The sequence below is a fragment of the Dermacentor variabilis genome, chromosome 2 (assembly GCF_050947875.1).
Source record: "Dermacentor variabilis isolate Ectoservices chromosome 2, ASM5094787v1, whole genome shotgun sequence".
In the NCBI taxonomy this organism is placed as follows: Eukaryota; Metazoa; Arthropoda; class Arachnida; order Ixodida; family Ixodidae; genus Dermacentor; species Dermacentor variabilis.
The window spans coordinates 75,476,554-75,498,576 of NC_134569.1; the positions used below are offsets into that span (position 1 = coordinate 75,476,554).

Below are 22,023 nucleotides of genomic sequence, written 5' to 3' on the forward strand. Positions count from 1 at the left end.
ATGAAATTGATAGAATAATAGTTATTTTTTGTTAAACAAAAAAAGAAGCGTGTACTGTTTGCAAAACTGACCGGTACGCTCGTGGTATTGAGGATACACATTCGGTTTCAAAACGAATGCGAATGAGTCTGGGGAACTCATTCGTTTGTAAATGTCATTTTCGACGAATGTTATCACGTTTTACAGAGTGTCAGCAAACAAATGGCATTATCAGCGAATGTCATTTGTTGTAAATGACATTAGATTTACCATGCGACGTCTAGCTGCACAATTCATGCTTACACACAATCGCACAGCATGTAAATGCCAATGAGTGTTCTGCTCTGCACTTGCACTTTAGAAATTGTCACTGGTATCTCAAACACATGGTCAGGCATCATGTTTAATTGCCACAGTTGCATCATGCCTGTGTGCTTACACAACCAGACATGATGTGAACAGATGGCAGTGCCAGATGCCCACACTGACACAGTAAAAAAAAAAACTTTATTGAATAGCTTGTTTCATTATGCTACCCAAACAAAACATTGAATGAGTTCGATAGCCTTAAGTGCAGTATATTGCTGCGGGAGGATTAAAGCTAATGAATGCAATGGTCGCCGCTGCAGTGAGTAGAATTCTCAGTCTTGCCTCATAGCTTTCGCCATTTCATTAAAAGCAGCTTTAAAAATTGTAGTTGGACTTTGATGCATCCATATGTCCATTAAGCTAGCATTGTTTACGCGTCATTGGACCATGTCAACCGGGTCAACTCTTCAGCTTCGGCCTCTCCATAAGCCAAAAAAAAAGGAAACCTAGCTTGCCCAACACCTCCACAGAGAATTGAAATTGTGAACCTGAAGTGATGTGCATTCACCTATTCTACAGCTTCTTTCTTTTACAGTGTTTATAACGATGAGGAAAAATGGTGTATGTACAGAACTATATGCAGCATTATGGGTCTTGTCTTGCTCATTTCAGACAAGGAGTCATGTCTACATAACCAGATGTGCAAGCACACTGGAATAAAACTCAACCAAGAAAAACTACCCCAAAGGTTCATTTACCTTCACACTGCGATCGTCACACGTGTGCTCCTGGCAACTGTATTGTAGACACTGTAAAATTGTTCACAAAACATAAATTCTCAAATATTAAGAGCCTCTACAGTTTCTCCAAAGAGGCACTGGTTTCTCTTACAAGCATGGTTTATGGTTAAGTGGTACAGAAAGTGCAGAAAATGGGTGGTGCGCACTCATTGCAAAAGGATGCTGCGCATAATTATGCAGCATCTTCACTGTTTCTGAAATCTGAAAGCCTGAAACACCTAGGGAATTTTTTCTCATGGTGCTTATGTTTATAGTTTGAAGTGAAATATATATGGCGGTTCCATCCAGTTTATTTGTGAACCAGCGAAGTGACGATCTGCCTCTGCGGGATGGGCAACTGCTGCGTTTTCAGACAGAACTGCAGTCAACTTATGAATGCCTTTCCAAAGTATAAGTGAGTGATAGTCAAGAGAAAACAGACGGTGGTTTGCACAACCAAACTGTCAAAACAAAAAAGAAAACAGTTCTCGAAGATTGACTCTGAAGAAAGCCAGACGCTGGATGAACCACTAAAGGTTCAAATTGCCAGTCGCATTATTATGAATCTCAAGCACTTAGAAAGTACCTTTCCTGTAATCCCCGACCCTTCAGATCCCCTCTCATGGTCACTTTATCCCAAACTTATTGCTGTCCCTGCCTGTTATCTTCTTTTTCCTTGTTTTCTTTGCATTCCTCAAAGACCAGGAAAGTATAACCAAAAAGACAATATTTCTTTGATGACTACTTTGATCTCTTGGTTTTATTTACTGCTGGCTAACTCTTCTGCTGTTTTCTAATCAAGGGAAAGCAATAAAGGCATATAACCAAGAAAAGGCTAAGCCTCACAAAGTGCGAAAGTTCTACGACTACTTTGCTTACATGAGCGCTAACTCCACTTCATCCTTTTCATGTTCACTTCATACTCATAGTAGACCGTGGCAAAACATGCACAGTTTGACGGACCTTGAACGACACTAAACTGAATTGAACCACGTGCTACACTGCAGAGGACAGTCCAAACAAAAGCAGAATAAAATGTGTCCCCAAGAATTTTTTGCACTTTACTAAGCTGTATGTGTGCCTGTTATGTGGCCATTTATGTAAGAATGTAGATTAAGCTGTCCCAATTTTGATCAGCTAAGATCTGCATTGAGGTCACTAATGAATGCTTGGACCCTGGAGTAACTCATCATTATAGAGATCTGCTCTAAAAACCTTAGTCTTCTTTAATGAAAGTGATATGGTATCTGTGTATTAACACAGCATGTTCTAATGTATTGGATATTTGATCGACTGACTTTATTGCATCTAATAACAAAAACTGCCATTTCATTGCAGTCTCTTCTTCTTGTTCTTTCTTTTTCTATATTGATGTTCAAGCACGTTAGCAAAGATTGCTTTACTTGCAGAATTCTTTAGTATCACCTCATGTTAGGATCCTTTAATCGTTGAATAATAGAGAATTTTAGTGCGTCCGGTATTCCAGCAAGTGCGGGCGGTTTGCCAGTTGAGCGGGGGCGTAAACGTGAGTGGACAGATTGGCGCCGCCAGCTGGTGGTGCGAAGCCTATTACTATATTCTGCTTAGCTGTGTAAATTTGCGACAGAGGCGTTATCGTGTTCACAATTACACCACTGCAGCAAATTTGTACCAGCAGTGAAGCAGGATATAGTGGGTTACTGCAATTTTAGCTCTGTGTTTGTCTGTTTGAACTCTATGCCACCAGGCGGTTGCACCGCTCCGGCTGCTCACATTTACGCACCTACAAATCCGGCAATGCGCCCAAATCGCCCCCGTTTCCCAGAATAGTGAACAGGCTAAATGTCTCCAATATACTGTTTGTAGAGACGGTGGTGAGACAATGTTGCCAACATTTACATTACAAACTGGCTTTAAATTTGCAAAATTTTTTACATTTGTTCCTATCTTTCAGGTGTTTTCAAGCTCAGTTTGATTTCCACTTGAGACAAAGCACTAAGAAACAAAATTTATTCACATGTCTATTATATTGTCACTAAGTGCAACTGAACTTGAAGTGCATTACATCTCTCCATCATCCATGAAAATGAAACATAAGTAAAGCTATGCACAAAAAAAAAAAAAAAGGCAGCCATTCTTGCATTATGAAAGATTAAACCTCTTCTGGGAACTAGTTGGTTTGTACAGCAGCGTTTCAACGCTTCAAAATCTACTGTCGTGTCTGGTGTCCTTCAAGCAAGCCATTCGCATCTAAGCTGCCCAGCCGAATGCTGTGCTATGTGCTTGCAGTAAGAAATGACACACGCACACATACACACACACTCACACAAAGTTTTGGTAATGATAAATCGAGCCAAGGATTTTTAATTTTTAAAAATATAGAACATTGCAAAAAAGATACAATCTGTACAACAAAAAACAGTAGCAGACCTGAGCGCACAACAACCCACTTGTGTCCCCTTGTGCGCATTGGCTCCGCAGCAAGAAAGGAGCTCCAGAAACAAAAAAATTTGCACAAAGTCCATAACAAACATAACTTATTCAGCCCTCTCTCTCCTCCATAAGTATAAACAGTGTTGACTATATACAAGCATTGTTAGTTACGCCCCGATTATAGCGTCTGTGTGTTCACTCCAGCATGTCTATGAAAAATAACTGACAGTTGCTTCTGCGTTTTTTGACCCCTCGTGCTACCAAGGTTGGCGGCCTCACAAAATAATTTCTCCAAGAATAGACACGGTGATCAGTTGCATCCAGCCGACAGCTGGATTAATTTCCCATAGACAGCATTCTCACTGCATGCCTTCAACTGCTGAAAGCTCCTTCTATGTCCCAGACGGCAATTCTTCGGGGAGGCTTTTGCTGAGAAAGGGGTCGGGGGTTGGGCGTGAAATCACACACTCGCGTATGCAGGGGAGGTGGTGGAAGGCAGTCTCGAGGCAAGAGAGAGAGAGAGCGAGAAAAAAAGTAAGCCGCGCGAAATAAATTAGGGGTCAACAGACGCACGCTACTCGATAGGTGCCAGAGGGCGCATAGAAGCTGACGGATGAGGAACAGGCAGTACGTCCCAGTAAACACAACTGGGAAAACTACATACGAGAGAACAGTCGGGAGAAACACATGCAATCCGGGGAGGAAACGGTAAAACAAACAACAAACAAGGAAATCACAGCATCACTCAAGAGGCCAACATGAACCAAAAGACAGCTCCTCAACACTCAAGGACACAAGACAACTATAGGGACATAGGAATCTTAACAGCACATCGACAGCATCCCAAGGATGAAGGTGCGTGGAGGGAGGACTGACCTCCCTCCGCATGGGAAACACATCACAAGAGCCCAGCTTGTCCCAAAAGACAACCTCCCCCTGACACAGGGAATGTGAGGCAGTGTGGCCGCTGCCCCAGCTGGCGAAAGCTACAAAAGCCACGAGCCACTTTCACACCAGGGACGAAGGGGTGGGGGGGAGGGGAAAGGAGAATACAGGGTGCCCTGCCAGGGGCGCTGCTGGTTCCCAAGCATCCTTTACTGCGCGGGAGCTCGATTGTCTAGCCGGAAGCAGAAGGAAGCAAGCATGCATGCAAGCTCTGTCTTGAACTGCAACTCTTGTGAGCAGTTCTGACACACTGGGCCTCTGTAATCTTCAAAATATGTCTCGGCAAAAATATTAGCAAATCTCATAGTTTGTCATAATTGTTTGAAATAGACAAACACTCTATTTTTCATCCAGGCACTTCCAGTTGTCGCTTCGTTTGTGCTCCAAATGTTTCTGCCGATATTCACTTGGCCTAAGCATCAGGTGTAGAACTCTGCCTTTGATGCCAAGTGCAAGTCAAATGCCACAATCAAGTCTTTGCAGCATGGCCTCCAAATGATTGACTGCTATAGTTTGATGTCCCAAAGCAATATTTAGGCTATAAAACGGTGCCAGAGTGGAAGCCTACGAATTAATTTTGACCACCTGGAGTTCTCAAATGTGCGCCAAGGTCAAGTACACGAGAATTCTTCCATTCTGCTTGCATCAGATTGTGGGTGCTGCTAGCTCAGAAGCAGAGCTCCATAGTCACCAAGCCTTTGCAGCAGGTCAGCTTTCAATTAGCTGTTTACACGAATAAGGAAATAACCAATTATAGGCTCAGTGCTCGCATATGCTTTTATGCTTGTGTAATGAATACCAGCTGGTGCCAGTACACGTTGAGCACTGCCATTCATCCGTGATTGTAGCTTGTTTCCTGGCCGTCATAACTCAACTTTTGGCCACACGTCATAATTTTCATGTGTAACCTATGTGATACAGTTGCCGCTGCTGAAGCTTGCCTTTGGCATTTGACCTATTTGCCATAGGGTAATGTTTTGCATTTCTTTTTTGCAGCATCCTTCTATCACTATATCATGAGCTGCATGCAAAGATTCAATTTTTGGATGCATTTCGTTTCATTGAAAGTGCATGAAAAATATGTTGCGTTTAACAGCTGCCAACAGCCCAAATGCTGCAGAGTGTAGCTTGAGTCACTGCCACATTCAGAGAGCTGCGAGGGTGGAAATACTTAACTCGTCACTGCCAACTGGCTTGCCACCTTTCAAAGCTTTCACTTGGCTGAGAGTCAGCAAATGGTGCAATGCCATGAAGATGCACAGGACAAATGGGATCAGAAATGGGAATGGCTATGTTTTAATTATTGTGGCAGTGGCAAAGATGCTGGCAGCTTTGTATGGCAGACAAGAGGGGAGAAGAGCTATGATTACTGGACGGAAACCCAAGCGTGGCTGGTAGCGAGAGGATACCTGCTTTGGAAAAAGCAGGCAACCGAGGAATAATACCTTCTATTCTTTACTTTTTTTTTACTTGAGCTTGAGGATACCCGTTCGTATTCCACGGTTGCAACATTTCCATCTCAGCCTTAGCACCATAGGTCTCAGCAGAAAAATAAAGGCCGTCTATATTTGGTCAAGGCACAGAATTTCACTGCCCCTTCACCCACAGAGTGTTGCACAGTCTAACCTAGCAACATTGCCTGGTCATGCATCCACAAAGTCGGCCTTTTTGTCTTTCACTCTGCAGATACTTTCATGCTGACAGAATGACTCCCCATAAGCAAAACAACTTAAGTTGGCACTGCTAGCCTTTGACAAGATGAGTTCTGCAAGGTAACATTGTTTACAGTGAGGTCACGGAAAGCAGCCTGTCCACACATGAAATTTTCCGCATCCACCAGTCACTCATTCTGTGTTCTACATTCAGAGAGCTAGAGGGGACATAAAATGGCAGGCCATATTTACATATCTTTCTTTGTCCTGAACACACTGTCCAACTCATTCGTACAATAGAGTGCTATGTTGCCAGAAAAATAATGAGTAAAGCTAAGGTTTGCATGCTCAAGGAACAAGGGAGAAGCAAAGAGTGGTACCTTGCAGAGAGGAAGGAAATAAGTGCTTGGAAACCAGCAACGCTCCGCGGCAGAAATATTCTTGGCTCACTAATGAAATGAGGCATCCATGGTTAGCAACATATATCATCTATGGTACATCAATATACTTATGGATACCAAGTTCCCTTTTTTCTTTTGTTTCTAGAAAGGCGCTTCCACACATTATCCAGGGGAGCTCTAAAAACACAACTCTGGTATCTACCCCTGTGTGCCCGCAACAAAAGCATTCAGCACTGTACCACTTGATGGCAATAAATATCCCATAGAGAACGGGACACTGCTAGACGGCAATGCATGACGCCCAAACCCCGAACTGCACGGCCACCATGCTGACACGTCCACGCACACGCCTCAACAGCCTTGTAATGGGGAAACATGGGGAAGCAACAAAGAAAGTGCAGAACGGCTCCAATGATCAGTGCAGAGATCGTGACGCTCGTACGACAGTCAGGTACACGGGTCTGTAGCAGACAGGAAAAAATGTAGCAGCTTGCCCCTGCTAAAGCATAGCAGGCAAGTGTCAAGCCAAGGTGTGTGCTTGCTGACGTGATCCAATGGGATGATTTGGGATTTGCTGCTCCCCTTGCTTCCCCAACCGCATGACAGAAATGGCCATGCATTGCTCAGCTGGACAGCAAGCAGTGTGCGTAGTGTGCGTAATGTGCACATGACCCCAGGGTCACCCATGCGCAGCTAATGCACAGAGCGAGCTGTTCTGTTGCCCCACATCTCATGCCTCGGTAGAAGTGGCACTTGTCCGAACACACAAGTGCCAAGGCAGTGACACACAATGAGAGAAATGCAATTTGCTCCCCGCCTAGTTGGAAAGATGAACAACGGAAGGGAAAGGAAAGTAAAAGAAAATTCAAGTAATCAAGCACTCTTACACATGTCCGAAATAAACATGCCTTCACACTGCACCTGGTTAGTCTCATCGGATCGTGACAGCAAGAAACAACAAAGGCACTCAAACAATAATAATAATTAAAAAAAAAATCAAGCAGCACCGCCTGCAAATATGTTGTGTCTCACTCGTGCCACTGATTCTTCACAAGTATCTCTTCTTTTTTTTTCTATGCTCCCAGGTGTTTTCTCTTGCTTGATATATTGGCTTCTCTTACGTCCACTGAGATTCAGAAGTGAAGGCGCGGGGCCAGGACAACCCACTGCCACAAGTCCCTCTGGGTATTCCACATAACAGTCTGTGCACGTCCAACAACCACACACTACAAGCACAGACAAGCACAGATGTACACACAAGGTTGACGCTCGATGTTTTGCTGTAGGTCCACTGGTTTCGTTGCCGGCAACGTCCCAAGTTGAAGCAGTCATGGTTAATGCATTTGCAGTCCTTTTTTTTTGTCCATTTTTCTTGCTTTGCTGCTACCTGCCAAGTGGTTTTGTGAAACACTGAGATCGTAAACCGCTCTGAATTCAAAAAGAAGAAAAAAGAATGGTGAGGCGGTCTGGTGGTGGGCTGCTCAGTCCTTCCCTCGCTGCTGGCATCTTTTCCTTCTGTTCTGGGGTGCTCCACACCCCCTTTCACATCACCGGTACCAAGCGAGCACTATACGATGCCATTATTCCCCATTTCTGTCGATCGTGCCTAGCGTTACACGTCGCTATGTACATGCACCCAACGTCGTAACACAGAGAGACAAAAAACACCCTTAAAAAAAAAGCAAACCAGGCAATAAAATAAAGTAAAGAACAATGCCCTTGCCATATGGAAGGGGAAGATATTTGTACAATTGTCAAAGTTTGTGCGTTTATCTCACTCACAGCCACCTCTCGCATGCAAATGCAGAGAAAGGGAGGCATCCCTGCCACTGCAAGCGACCACAGCTGCCCTGGCCATCGTGGCGCTGCCACTGTCGTCTGCCCAGAGGCAGAAAGGGGCGAGGAAGGAAAGCAGCAAACCACACTTTTTTGCCGGCACGTGGCATGACGCTGGCAGCAGTCCTCTCGCACAATCACTGGCTTCACAGGTTACAGAGTTACACACTAACCCAAGAGGAGCAGGACAAACCTTTCTCAAACTATGTTAAGGCACTTGACTGTGGGTTCAACAGTAGGTAGTGGTGGTACTACACGCTATCAAACGCAACCATGCAACCAGAGAGGCAAGCACAAAGGGGGGTGGCAGTGCACATCATGCATGCCCTCTGAAACAGTCCCCTTTTTCGCCACGCCATGGACCATTACATGCACTGCAGCTTTCAAACAATGGCTTTCATCACATGTGGCTACACCCGCCAGAAATGGTGCGAGAGGGCTCGCTGCAAGCCTCAATCATTATTGTTTGCCATTTCCTTCATCAGCGCTCCTCCCTGCAACACTCAAGAATGCCCTTCTGGAGCTGTTAGTCACTGCAACAAAAACATACACTAAACAGCGAAGCCTGTAGGATTTTAAAAAAAAGATAATAAAAGGAAAGAGCTGCTGGTCAGACCACAGGATCGCATTCCCAGCTTACAACTACACTCAGGCTCTGCAATGCTCATGATGCCTTTGTAGTATGCCAAGTCTGGGCAGAAGCCGCAGTCACCCCAATATACCCCCTGTAGTCAGTCAAGCACACAGACCAGGCATATGCTGTCCACACTGTCAGCCATGCTATCCCTCTTGTGCCATTTACATAAGTGGTTTGCGAGCATGGCTTTTGTGAATCCGTTCACATTCAGCAGTTAAAACCGTGGTTGGGGATAGTACAGTCTGAACATTACCTGTTCCACAATTTGCACTGAAGCCTCAGTACACTTAGCTCTCGGGGTGTAAAACACAAAAAGAAAGAAATTATCAACTATGTCACTGTCGGGCATCATTTATAACAACTCAATTACTGTCTTAAAATTACTGTCTGCAAGTAATCATTCATGGCCTCAAATAATAATGACATAGTCACTAGTGACAAAATAAAATGAGCAAAGTAGAATAAAAAGCAACTATTCTCCATGAGAACTTGTAAAATATTAATCATCAGTGCACTACAGTTAATGCTTTGTTGCATGAAAAGCAAAGAGATCGCTCTGCTTCAGCAGGAAAGAACTTTGTATTAACAGAAAACATGCTAACGATCAAACTTCTTTTTTTTTTTTTTTATAACAGTGTGAGGTAGCATTCTAATAAGTGCACACACACACACACACAGTCAGTGATAAAATGAAGATGGGCTTTCCCCCCACAGAAGTTTCTTCCCTCAATGCATTCTTTCAAGAGGTGTGCGAATACCGAATAGTAGATTTCTAATCGTATCAAGAAAAGAAAGCATAGTATTGAATCGAATATCAAATATCAGAAAATTTTTCACAACATTTAACATTACAAATTTTGGCCAAGACAATATGGTGCTGGACATGCTTGGAAATCTTCTAGCATTGGATAACAAGAATGTAGCAAGCTACCAGTAATTAATGTAAATATAAATCAAGATATACAGCACGATTCCACTCTTATAAAGTGAGCACCAAATCAGTATGACAACACTGATTACTCTTCAGTTCTAGTATATGACGGTCTGTATCCAACGCTATCTGTGTGCCTATTGGTGGCTGATCAGCCCGGTCTTCGCACATGCTTTCGCACTTAACGAAATGCGGTGCCGTTCGGTGAACTGTGGTGTTATGGCATTGTAGTGACCAAGTCCACTACATTGTCGCCGGGACGACCCGTCCCAGCTGACGACATGCTTGCGACATGTGGCACTGTGCGGCATCTCTACACCGAATATATGTAATAGTAGATACTTCATGTAGGAATCGAATTATTCAATCATTCACTATTCAATTCGATTCGGTGATATTAGAGTATTCGCACATCTCTAGTTCTTTCAAAACATGACTAAAGGTGGCCTGTCGGGGCTGGTGGCTCACACCTGACACACAAAAGGTGCAGCAAGCATGGCTGACGGCGTGGAAAGCAGGATGTTGGCCAAAGCCTTTTCCCAATAGCATTGGCAATGAGACGTACGACGCCTATACATTGTGGCAGTGCCAGAAGATGGGCCACTTGCAGGCAGTCCACAGCAGAGCCCAACACACTCCCCCACTACTACTCTTGGATGTCCCAAATCTCAGCCAGGAACGGTGGCAGCTTTTTGTTCTGCACCTTGAGCGAGAAGCACATCTCGGCATTCATGTTGCCCAAGGTGCGCAGCTCCGTCAAGATGGACAGCAGCCGGGCAAAGTAGTTCTTGCCCGGGGGCCGGTGGTTCTCCGAGTACATGCGCAGTGTCTCTATGTAGTACTCCTGAATGCGCTCCACCTTGCACGGGTCCACCAGTGCTGGCCGCTCTGCAGCAAAATCAATCAATCAATCAATCTTTGTTCAACAGTACAGTGTGGAAATGGATGCCAGGGAAGAAAGCTGGTATAGCAGCTTAACTAGGCCCTAGCAAACATGATGAGGCAGTACCTACAACATATCCTTATTAACATAGAAATACAAAGGAATGGCTAAAAAGGCACAATATAAAGGAAAACAAAGTGGAGTATTCTACAAGGCATTGTGGTGATTACACAACAATGAACATATGTGATGATTTTGGTAATGTAGACATAATGGAATGTAGATTAGTGATTGTGCTTTTGTAATTAAATAGTCAAACTGTTGTAATAGAATAATGGATATAATGAAGCAAGTAAAATTCCCCTTGAAGTCCCCACAGAGATCAATATTGCTGTACATGTAATAATGTATATAATGAACTAATTTTGCCTCCCCCTTCAACTGCGTTATAACAAGGTTTTACTGTATCCTCAGCCAACTTAGCTCAGCATACCATTATGAGCGGGTCCGTTTGGTTTTGTTCGATTCTTATTCACAGTGGCTGTACAATCCCAGTATTGACGGCACTACTTGAGCGAGAAGTAGGGGGCAGACAGCACTGGTTTGGAATGGAAATGGACTTAGTCATCGTCCAACTCCTAGAATCTAATGCAGTGCTGCGAACCCATAACATTCAGTGTTCTTCTGAAAAAGATATGCAAGCACAAGACATTGAGTACATTACCTGCCACAATTTGTATTGTCCTAGCCCACAGTTCTTTTCACACAGCTTAAGCACCGCTGCATTGTATTTTCTACTTCGGTGGCATTGAGTGCTATTCTACTCCAGTGGCGGCTGCATATGGGATGGCTGGGCCCCATCTTGTAAGCGATCTGCGATGGGTACAGAGACTAGGCGCAAGCTTCGTGTGTGCTGTGTTCTTGCCGCTTTGTCTGTGCGGAAGCAAGAGGCAGCAAGGGAGTCAATTCGCTCGCTGCAGCTGCCACTTCTCATGCCAGAGTTTTTACAGCGAGTGTTTGTGGTCGTAGAGTATGATGTGTTCATGTTTGCCTGTGCGTGTGTCACACCATACTTGTTAATTTAGTTTACATCTTTATATAGCCGATAAAACTACTATCCTCACTTTGTATAGCTGTCTAATAATTTGCTATCGCAATCGATGCTTCACCTTTCAATCGAAACTGCAACTTTTTTTCCTAATTTCTTCATAACTCTCTCATCTGTACGGAGGGGGCAAGTGGAACCATTTCCACTTATCCTCCCTGGATTTCTTTACTTCATTTCCCATACTCTTTCTTTATATTTAGTTCACACAGCATCAGAGAACTACAAGGAGATACCGTTCATAATAGACACAGAGCTGTGCAATACGACAGGGACGAAGAATAAGAAATACACATACATAGCGCTAACTTTCGACTAAATGTTTTATTTGATCGCACATATTATTTATACAATGACAGCGGCTCTATAATAAAACCAAGGAGTCAAACATATAAAGATATAGTACAGCACCCACAAGTGTCATCACAGTAATCGCATCATACCTGGTCACTTCGAGGTGATGAATCTAGAAACCAGAGACTTACCAGTACAACATCAAAAAAGTGGTGTCAGGCCATCTAGAAATCCACTGTCAGGATTGCGGCAGCATCCCAGTCTACGAAAACACGACCATTCCAAGTAGGGCCCAAGGCAGAATGACAAGATAGCATATCATATCAGCATATCGAAACATATCAAATCAACAAAATGAAAGAAAGATGTGTGAGCTTTCTATCTTTGGCCTTATCAGAGAAAGAAAAGTGGTTTCTAGATTCATCACCTTGAAATGACCAGGTACAGTGTTATTACAGTGACGACACATGCGGGTTCTGCCCTATATTTTTATATGTTTGTCTTTTTGGGTTCATAATTGATCCGCTGTCATTGTATGAATAACACGTGTGATAAATAAAACCTTTAGTTGAAAGTTAACATTGTGTATGTGTCTTGCCTATTCTTGGTCCCTGTTGTATTGCGCTGCTCCGTGTCTATCACGAATCCAAACCGACTAGCCCAGCAATGTGCCCTAGTGGAAGAGATACTGCTACTTACCAGAGAAAATAACAATGGCTGTGAGGAGTGCATATTCAGCATTGTCCACTCGCAGCTGACACATCTTGCGGCAGAAACGAAACAGGGCATCCGCTGAATCACCCACACTGGCACTGCGGTAGTTGTCCCTCGTGTACGGCTGGTTGTTGGCAAACACGATAGAATCCGTCTTCACATCATACTTCCGGGCACCTCTCAGCATCATCACCTCGCTGGAGCAAGCCTGCAAGCAACAAAGGCAAAGTCAACATGCAAATGAAGTGTCAGTTATAATGCTTTAATAGAATTGTCAAGATTTTTTATCAGTGAGACCACTGTGTCACTGCATTGTAGCAAGTCATCAATTCGTACATGTGCTTCTATCGCAACCTACATTCTGTGCACATGAAATTGATAATGAAGGGAACAGCCAAACACTTCAAAACATATATTACTGTAAGCAAAATGACACACCTGGGCATCTGCCTATACTTTTACAGCTCCTATTTTGTTCTGGAATTATTTCTGTCGTGTTGGCACATTTTCAGCAAGAAACTGCCCAGTGTCACATGAAAAGGCCCACATGGACTTGGCACTGATTAGCACAACTCGTACAGCATTCGCACTGCTTGACTCGCTTCCTCCCATGAACTCGTGGTTGACCAGAATGGTTTAAATATGACATTTTCCAGATTGAAGAGTCTACAATACTTTTCTGGGCACTTTTTACTTTGTTACAACAAGAATGTGTCTTGATAATTTGCAGCATACCTCGAACGTTTTACCAGACACACCATATTTTTATACATTTGTACAGGTGGCTCCAAAATATATTGCCAACTCTAAAGTTAGCACAGAGTAGGAAAGAAGAGCGCTTTTCAATTGGGCTTGAAATGGGAAAAAAGTTCTGACCCAACTATCAAGGACAGCCCTATTTGTCCAGGAAAGCAGATGTTGCGTGCCTTCTAAACATGCTCAAAATGTGATTTGTAGTAAAATGTTGAAATATTTTTTTTATTAGATGTGCCCACCTTCAGCAGAGTAATCTGATCTTCTCGTGCCAATGTGTCAAAGCCGGGCACTCGCTTGGAGAACTCCACAATGAGCTGCACTGTTAGGATGGTGATCTCGGTGATGTGCTGGAATCGCCGCTGGTTGTCTTCCTCACTGTCCCCCAGTGGGAAAGGCTGCATGCACAAAGAAATGTTGTGCATCAACATCAACAGAACAGAACGAAGCGTCAATCGAGTGACCACACACCTCATATTTACAAAAAGATAATGATATATATTCACACAGCAGTGGTCGATAGCTGGGCTGAATATTATATCAAAATTCACATACAGATGTGACTGCTATTCAAACTAACATGTGCTGTGGAAGCGACAAAAGTTCAATTATGCATATAGAAGTACTGATGAAACCTAACCCAACAAATAACTGTTTAAAATAGATGCCAGCTTCAGGCAATTAAGCAGATACATTGATCACATTACTGGAAACTGATGTAGTGCTCACACATCACATCATGACATTGTCGCCAAAAGCTAAGACTATTGCGCACTCAACTTGCTACTCACAGAAGTGAAAGGATTGTCACAAACCATAAAGCTGTGTCAAATGCAAAGGCCAGAGCACAGGATAGAATGGCCAATTTGCTGCCAATTGCCCAGCTGTTCGTTGCTGGCCGTAGCCTTCTTCAGAAGGCAACTCAAGCTGCTGCAAGTGTTAGACTAGCCTGCTGGCTTTGACACACTGCATTTTTCTGCTAGCCCTTGTAACTTGTGCAAGTGCATTGGGAAGAGAAAAGGGGCTTCTTCCCAAGATTCATTTTTACCCCAAAAAGCAATTATTCTACATGCTTTTCCAGCTTTTACACCGTAGACAGTTTTAGCATAGCAGTTCGACTGTTTAGTGAACGCATGCAAAATAGTTATGGCCACACTATACGCATGTGCTAGACAAGACATTTAGCACCGCCTTCCGCATGGTGAACGGATCACCAACGCCAAATGTGGAGTTACCATCTGGTACATAGAAATCAAAGCGCTTTCGTGGCAATGGTGGGGTGTTTTGTTAAGACTAGCAATGTCAGAGCAGATAACTGATTTCAACAATGAAGACAAAACATTACCTAGCTATGCTTGATCTTCAAAGAGATAAAACTAAGCGAAAGATAATTTCACCATTTACGTTTTGCTGCCGCGACAAACAGCAAGTAATAAGGCCCAATTCGAATCGAACTGGGAGGCCTCAGCACCCCCGTGTTGTTACGCTAGCCACACTAAGCAAAACCTGCAAAGTTATATCCTAAATTAGCATACATATGTAATCAACAAAGCTCTTCATAGCACTCTGCACATGCGCATTTTGGATTTTATACAGTAAGCAAAGTTACTTTCTTTTGTGTGTGTGTGCACTCTACCAGAACTGCCTATTTTGCCGACTGTCATCCAAACCACTCACCGTGGTTTTCTTCATGTCCTCTTCAGAAGGAGACTCAAACTCCTGCTGGTAGTAGACTAGCTTGTTGATGAGGTCCTCCTGAGACGAAGTAAGGGGCTTGACACCTGGGCTCAGCACAAGAGGTTTCTTGTCTTCCTCATGGTTGCTGTTGCTGCCCAGGGAGCTGCCTCCACCACCCAACGGCTGGCTGCTGGGGCTCACACCGCCGCCCACGGACGATGGTGCCATTAGCCCAGAGGGGCTCTCTCGTGTTGTGCTGTTGGGCCGGTCCTTTTGGTGCTTCTTGGACTCTCGCTTGATGGCACACTGGTATTCCGGCACCACACCTGTGACCCAAAACAGCATGAATACGCACTCTACATGTCATTTAAGTGGTCACAAAACTCCACAGTTTCATGTCTACTGCTTCCATTTCCATCATGGTGACACAGCCATGCAAGAAGGATATGGGAGATCACAACAAGAAAAGGACAGGGCAAGGGCTTCACTCACAGACTAAAAAATCACTGCATGAAAAAAATAGGGAGTGCTTTAGTTGCAATTGATTCACATGACCTATAATTTTTTTCTTCCTCACAACTGTGTGTGGTTCCACTGTTACACCTCTGTACCATCAAGGTGGAAGCCAACTGAGTATCCAGCTTTGCACTAATGCTGCTTTGTCATGGTGCACTGTAGTCAGACTATGAACCACCAAATAATTCAGCTTTTCATTTTCATTAGTTGCTGTACAGGAGCGCAAGGCAGTACAAAACTAATATGTGCCAAGATATCAGGCTAGATGGCTGTATGCTTAACCTAGCTGATGAATTGTTAACATACACAGAGCTGGATGACAGTGTGAAAACTAGGGGAAAGAAACAAAAGTATGTGCCCCTTGAGAACTGGTATGTACGGTGAACAGAGGCCAAACTTTAATGTGAACATCCTTTTGCAATATTTACAAAAAAAGAAATGAGTTCACACACAGTTTGACAATGCCAGTATTGTTCACATGCAAGATTGTATTCTTGGATGTTGTATTACAAAGAAGACTCCCAAATCCCTTCCCTACACAGTCCCAAAGACACCCCAACATTGCGAATTAACAATGGCTGCTGTAGAAAAAGCAATGGTCAACATCGAAGAGAAACCGCAAAGTTCAGCAGAGAAGCTAAAGGAATGGTCAGATATGAGAGCGGCCCCACGTGCTCAGTATATATACGTTTTCATTAAAAAAGGGAGTAAGTTGCAAAGCTGAAGCAGTAAGAAAAGCAAAAAAAAAAAAGAACAAGAAAAAAAAGCATGGCCCCTTTAGGGGCCAGAAAGCTCAAAAATGCAGCCATGTTGATTTATGATCAGAGTCCTTTAATAGGAATACTTCAATAATTTTCTACTGGTCACGAAACTTCAGGCCAAGCTGTGTTGTGCCGACGGCTGTGTTGGTGAAAGCGGAGTCATCAGCAGATAAGTCAGACGATTTCGTTGTCCCACTTACGCAACACAACAGCCCCCATGCCGATATGGCTGCCTCAGAATTTTTGTCACTGATTTCTGCATGTGCTACTCACTGTCTTGTTTTACTCATTCTCAAAAAAGCAGTTTGCATTTTCACAGCAAGGACCAATGTTAAAGCATAACGTTCCGTGTATGAAAATCGCTTTACCCAAGCGGAGCATTTGTTTACACTGGCACATACGGCCAAAGTTCGCTGTTCACTTCAAGTACTGCATAAACTGTACAGAGCTGACATGAAATAATGAAGAAATATTGGAAAATCATGCAGATTTGCACATATGAGCAGTGTTGCATCACACTACCTGGGACGATGAGCATAATATGAGCAGCCAGCACCTCAGGCCCCTTTGGAAATGGCAAATGAAAGATGTGTGTGTGGGGGGGGGGGGGGGGGTGCTGTTACTGACAGCTGGTTCTCGCTTTTCATACTCTTCATCAGGCATTCAGTGTGCTCAATGAAGTATTGTTAAAGGAAGCTATATGGCGCATAAGCACTCACTTAGAGGGCAAGTAGCTTTTTCTAGAAAACATTTATGAATGCTATATACTTGCATAATCAGTCAGAGAGGCACGCTGCAATACTGTGAAGGCTGTCATGTGTAGCCCGTTTGACATAAGTGGCAAACAAATGTGTTGGCATGAGAATGACACGACTATCTCTATAGGTCATACACAATACATACATAGCTACCAATATGTAGTCATATTTTTTAATGGAAACGCGAGCGAGTGCAACAGGAGCTTTCAATTGCGATTGGTGATTTACCAATGTTGCCACTGCGCAGTGTCACTGCTTCCCACTTCTTGTGTGTGCAACATACAACGCTTCAAATCGCCATGTGGGCAGAATTGAACTACTGAAGCTAACTTCGTCCTAAATGCCTATCCTTTAGTTAAGCTCCATCAGTAGCGGGTGCATGAACTCGTAGGCTGAACTAGGCTTAACATCCGCTGAACGAGATCGATACAGTCTCAAAGTGGATTTGAACGGCTGTTAAGGGCTGATGAGCATATTATTCAACTTTGGATGCATGTTTAGACTAACTTTAAGCATGAATAAATATATGGTGTCCCAGCTAATATTAAGCCAAACTGATTAAAAAATAAAAAGGAAACAGTCTCACAACTGAAAACCCTAGGTCTTATAATCGTATTTTGCACCGTGTTTTTATACTCTTTCCTTTAACAGCCTGGCTAACGCTGCGGCAATTGCATTGTCGGTATTTTTTCTCCCAGTAGGTGATTTCGCGAACGCTGGCAGACCGTTCCATCCGTCCTTCTGTAGCTGGAATGAACACTGGAGCATGCAACAGGTCTTCGGCATCGTTCTTCAAGTACATGAGTACCATTCAAGCCCCTCTGCACGCAGTAAAAGGCAGAAAGATGGTGTGAAGCCGCAAGAAAAACGACACCAACACACCGGTCAGCTACTGTTCCGCTTGATGAGTGCCCCCTCAGAACTGGTGGCACAGCGGCACTGTCACTGTTGGCAGATATAAAGCTCTCCCATAGCGTCATGGAGAAGTTTTGTGACCAGTAAAGAAGTATTTAGTCATTGCACAAAACAGAACACCAATGCGCCGCACACGCTGCGCGTTTGCACACACATGCACTAGTGCAAACATGAGAGGCTTGCATTTACTTCCGATGGCTACTGCAAAGGACACACTCTAAATAAATCTGTTTAAGCAACTCTGAAATATTCACAGCCTAGGTTTGTGGGTCCGGTTTCACTCCAGAGAAAAAAATTTTGGGTAATCGAGTAAGCACATCTTGGGCTTGCGAGCACTCACATTCTGGTCGCATTCCAACACTGAGGCACTTCTTGAGACGGCACTCCTGGCACTTGCGCCGCATGTACATGTCGATGTCACAGTTATTGCCATACTTGCACTGGTAGACCGCATTCTTTGTGATGCTACGCCTGAAGAAGCCCTTGCAGCCCTCGCACGTGAGTGCATTGTAATGGTAGCCTGATGCCCTGTCACCGCAGACCAAGCAGAGTTCCTCCTGCTGCCTTGGCGCGGGACCCTTCTTCTTCTTTGGGTCACCAAAGCTGTCCACAAAATAGCCATTCATGCCACCGCCCCCACTGCTAGGGCTCATCTCTTCTTTGCCTGCAGAAACAAGAAAAAGTAAAACAATAAGCACTAACATCACAAACTGTGGGCGATAGGACTGCGGTTAAAATTACTTTCAGGCACCATTACAGCTGCTTGCAGCAATGGTTATGCAAACCGTATGCAAGGTGTTGCATATGTAATCGGTCCAAATTAACAAACTTTTGTGCGATGAACTTCTCATATATGATATTAATATTGGGAAAGATCTAGGAAACAAGACTACAGGCATCAAAATGCATTTTTTTCAAGAGAACTGCAAAGAACAAATAGCGTGTGCTCCAATGAGGTAGCATACTGAAATGGTGATAAAGAAAGCAGGACATGCACTTAGCATGTAACAGGGTGGACAACAGTTTTGACTAGCTATGCAGCACAGAAACATTGCTAGATGGCAAGGAATTTAAACAATACCAATAGCTGTATAAACTGTACCGAGATTATCTGACGAAGTGCTACAGACTCTCAAACTCAAGTACAAATGTCAGCCTATAATTTACGGCATTGTCACAGACTACGCTTGTCAAAACGCTGGCACTAACAGAATTGCACATGGTCCAGCAGTGCGCTGTATCACACGTCAATGTCATAGCATGAAAAGAAGTGTCAGTCAAAGTCAGCCAACTTTCACGCCCAATTTTATGTCTATTCTGTTTCATTACGTGGGTATGTATATAGTGTGCATATTCTGACAAAGTCTTGAATTTAAATTAGAGGTGTTTGAATAGCGAAATTTCTTAACTGAATTGAATATTTGAGAACACCAGCCTTCAGATACTATCAAACTGAATGCCGAATATGTTTTCATTTCTAAACAAATTAAAACATAAAAGTTATGTTCAATCCGTATGGTAAAAAACAGGCTTATTTGCATCACTTGATACATACATGTAATTCCACTGACAACTAGACATCCAGTCAACTGAGGAGTTTGTAAATCACAAGTCCTCTCAGTTATCTGGTGCCCCTGTGCATTGCAGTATTGGAACAAAGGAACAGCACCTCACCAGATGCATGTAGGGAAGTGTTTTTTGTTAAAAAAGGTTAGCGTAATACTGGCAGCACTGTACATTGTTTTAAAGGGATGCAAACATGGTGAGATTAGCAATTATTCAGAAGTTATCTGCTCATTCACTCCCTCTGAAACTGGCACCTCTGGAGAACTGCAACTCTCGTACAGCAGAATCATTCGAAACAGTCACTACTTGCACTGGTCTTTCCTTCTCACTCGACACTTTAATAAGCATTGTTATTCCTTATATTTGTACAGACGCAAATATTCTACAATTGCGAATAGTGATTCTAAAATTTAATTCGAACATAACAGTGTGGAATATTGGATTCACATTTAAAATTCAAAATATTCGCACACGCCTTTTTTGAACGGGTTATGTACAACACTCACTCAGATGTTCTTGCATAGAAATGTGTTCACAGCCATAAGCTATAAACGCCAGCGGCACCACCTGTTGCACCATAAAAGGATTATGCATGTCTCTGCTATCGCAAACACCAGAGACCAGTGGAGCTGGCGGAAGGCCAGTGAAGTATACTCGCAGACAACTTTCTGTGACAATGAAGGGAAAGCTACGAAGGCAAAGCGCACACAAGAGAGAGCGCTTCTGAAAAGAGTCCCATGTGTTCATCCACGTTAGTTACACAAGCACCTTATTAGCAGCAGTTAAATGAGACAAAACACACCACTAAAAGTAAATGTTTACTTATTTTGTGGCTTTTCCCTTCCACGTCTAGGCAAACCCAGCAAGTGGAAGCTGCCTCAATTCAGCGTCTGTTCCGAGCAACCAAATCACTGCCAAACGCTGGCGGACTACTTGGCGCGGTAACAGATGTGCAACGGCTCCGCCCTCGTAGCTTTCCCTTCATTGCCACAGAAAGTAGTCCGCGAGTGTAGAGCCAAACCGCACACAAAACACACGAGCGCCGGCAACGCGTTCCTACGGCGTCCGCCAAAGGCGTCTGCTACTACGGCGTAGGCGATTCGCGTGTCCAACACCGTAAAGACGCCGCAGTTGTCTCCAATCTGTACGGAGCGGCGGGCGAGGAGGGCATCGAGGCAACGTAGCAGCCGCTGGAGAAGAACGCCCCTCCTCCCTCGCCTGACCCCCCAGCTTCGCGCGCCACAGGAGAGGGCACGCATCCGGGCTGCTCCTTCTCCCCCGCTAGGCTCCGCCCACTCTCGCCGCGTACCTATGCCTAGCCACCCTACATATGCTACGCAATGCTATTATTGCGATAGCAATTATATGGACGATATGGACACTCCAGGCGCATTTCTGCCGTCGGCGTCGCCGTGAAGTTCTGTATGAGGGAAAGCGGGTGAGCGTAAGCCGGTGAACGCTGTTGAATCTCGCGTGCGCGAGCGAGCATAAGAGTTTCTCACTACATTACCTAGAGGGAAATCTGGCGCTGCTGCGCTGTGGTATGCATGGGAATGCCGGTATATTGTGACTTCGGATTGGCATCGTTCTCGTAGAGACAGGATACCTTGAAAACGCGCTTGGCAAGTACCGTTCCGTCTGTCACAATGATTCATTTTCTACTAGGACAGCACGTAAAAAGCTGTTTTAGCTTTATTATTACGCGAAAACATGTTTTGTTTAACTATGAGAACTTATTATTGTGTGTGCGCCTACATGTTACGTAAAAAGTATCAGCGGGCCGCTGATACTAAAGTTGGAGGACAGACGACAAGGTTCGCGCTCGCTTTGAAACAGTTGGTCGTCTGTTCTTGCTTTCTTCGCTTGGTCATGCATCGTGGGTGAGTAAAGATGTAATATGCGTGAACGGAAACGTCTTATGAAGATTTTACTTTGAGAACGCGTTATTTGCGTAGCTATATCCACATTTTAGACGAAGCCTCTTACAACACCAGCCAACACGAGCCTCGCAGGCACATATGCCGTCATTCCCATGACGGCACGGTGCCCCCTTAAGAAACTCCCATAGACGGTGGCGCCAGATTACCCTCTAGGTGTAGTGAGAAACTCTATGCGAGCGAGGAACGCGGCACGGATGCGTGCCCTCTTCTGTGGCGCGCGAGGCGGGGGGGGGGGGTAGGCTGTCTGGCGAGGAAGCAGG

General features: G+C 44.1%; 1 protein-coding gene across 5 annotated transcripts in view; it reads right to left on the reverse strand.

Annotated features, from left to right (window-relative positions):
* Positions 1-3,039: 3,039 nt before the first annotated feature.
* LOC142572108 (ecdysone receptor-like) overlaps positions 3,040-22,023 on the reverse strand; it is a 180,521-nt gene continuing 161,537 nt past the window's right edge. For all 5 annotated transcript variants that reach the window (XM_075680974.1, XM_075680975.1, XM_075680976.1 and 2 more), the window contains 5 exons: positions 18,598-18,921; positions 15,308-15,633; positions 13,873-14,028; positions 12,863-13,085; positions 3,040-10,769 (listed from right to left, as the gene is read on the reverse strand). In XM_075680974.1, coding sequence (XP_075537089.1) covers positions 10,528-10,769; positions 12,863-13,085; positions 13,873-14,028; positions 15,308-15,633; positions 18,598-18,921 — 1,271 coding nt within the window. In that variant the 3' untranslated portion in view covers positions 3,040-10,527. The remainder of the gene's footprint in view (positions 10,770-12,862; positions 13,086-13,872; positions 14,029-15,307; positions 15,634-18,597; positions 18,922-22,023) is intronic.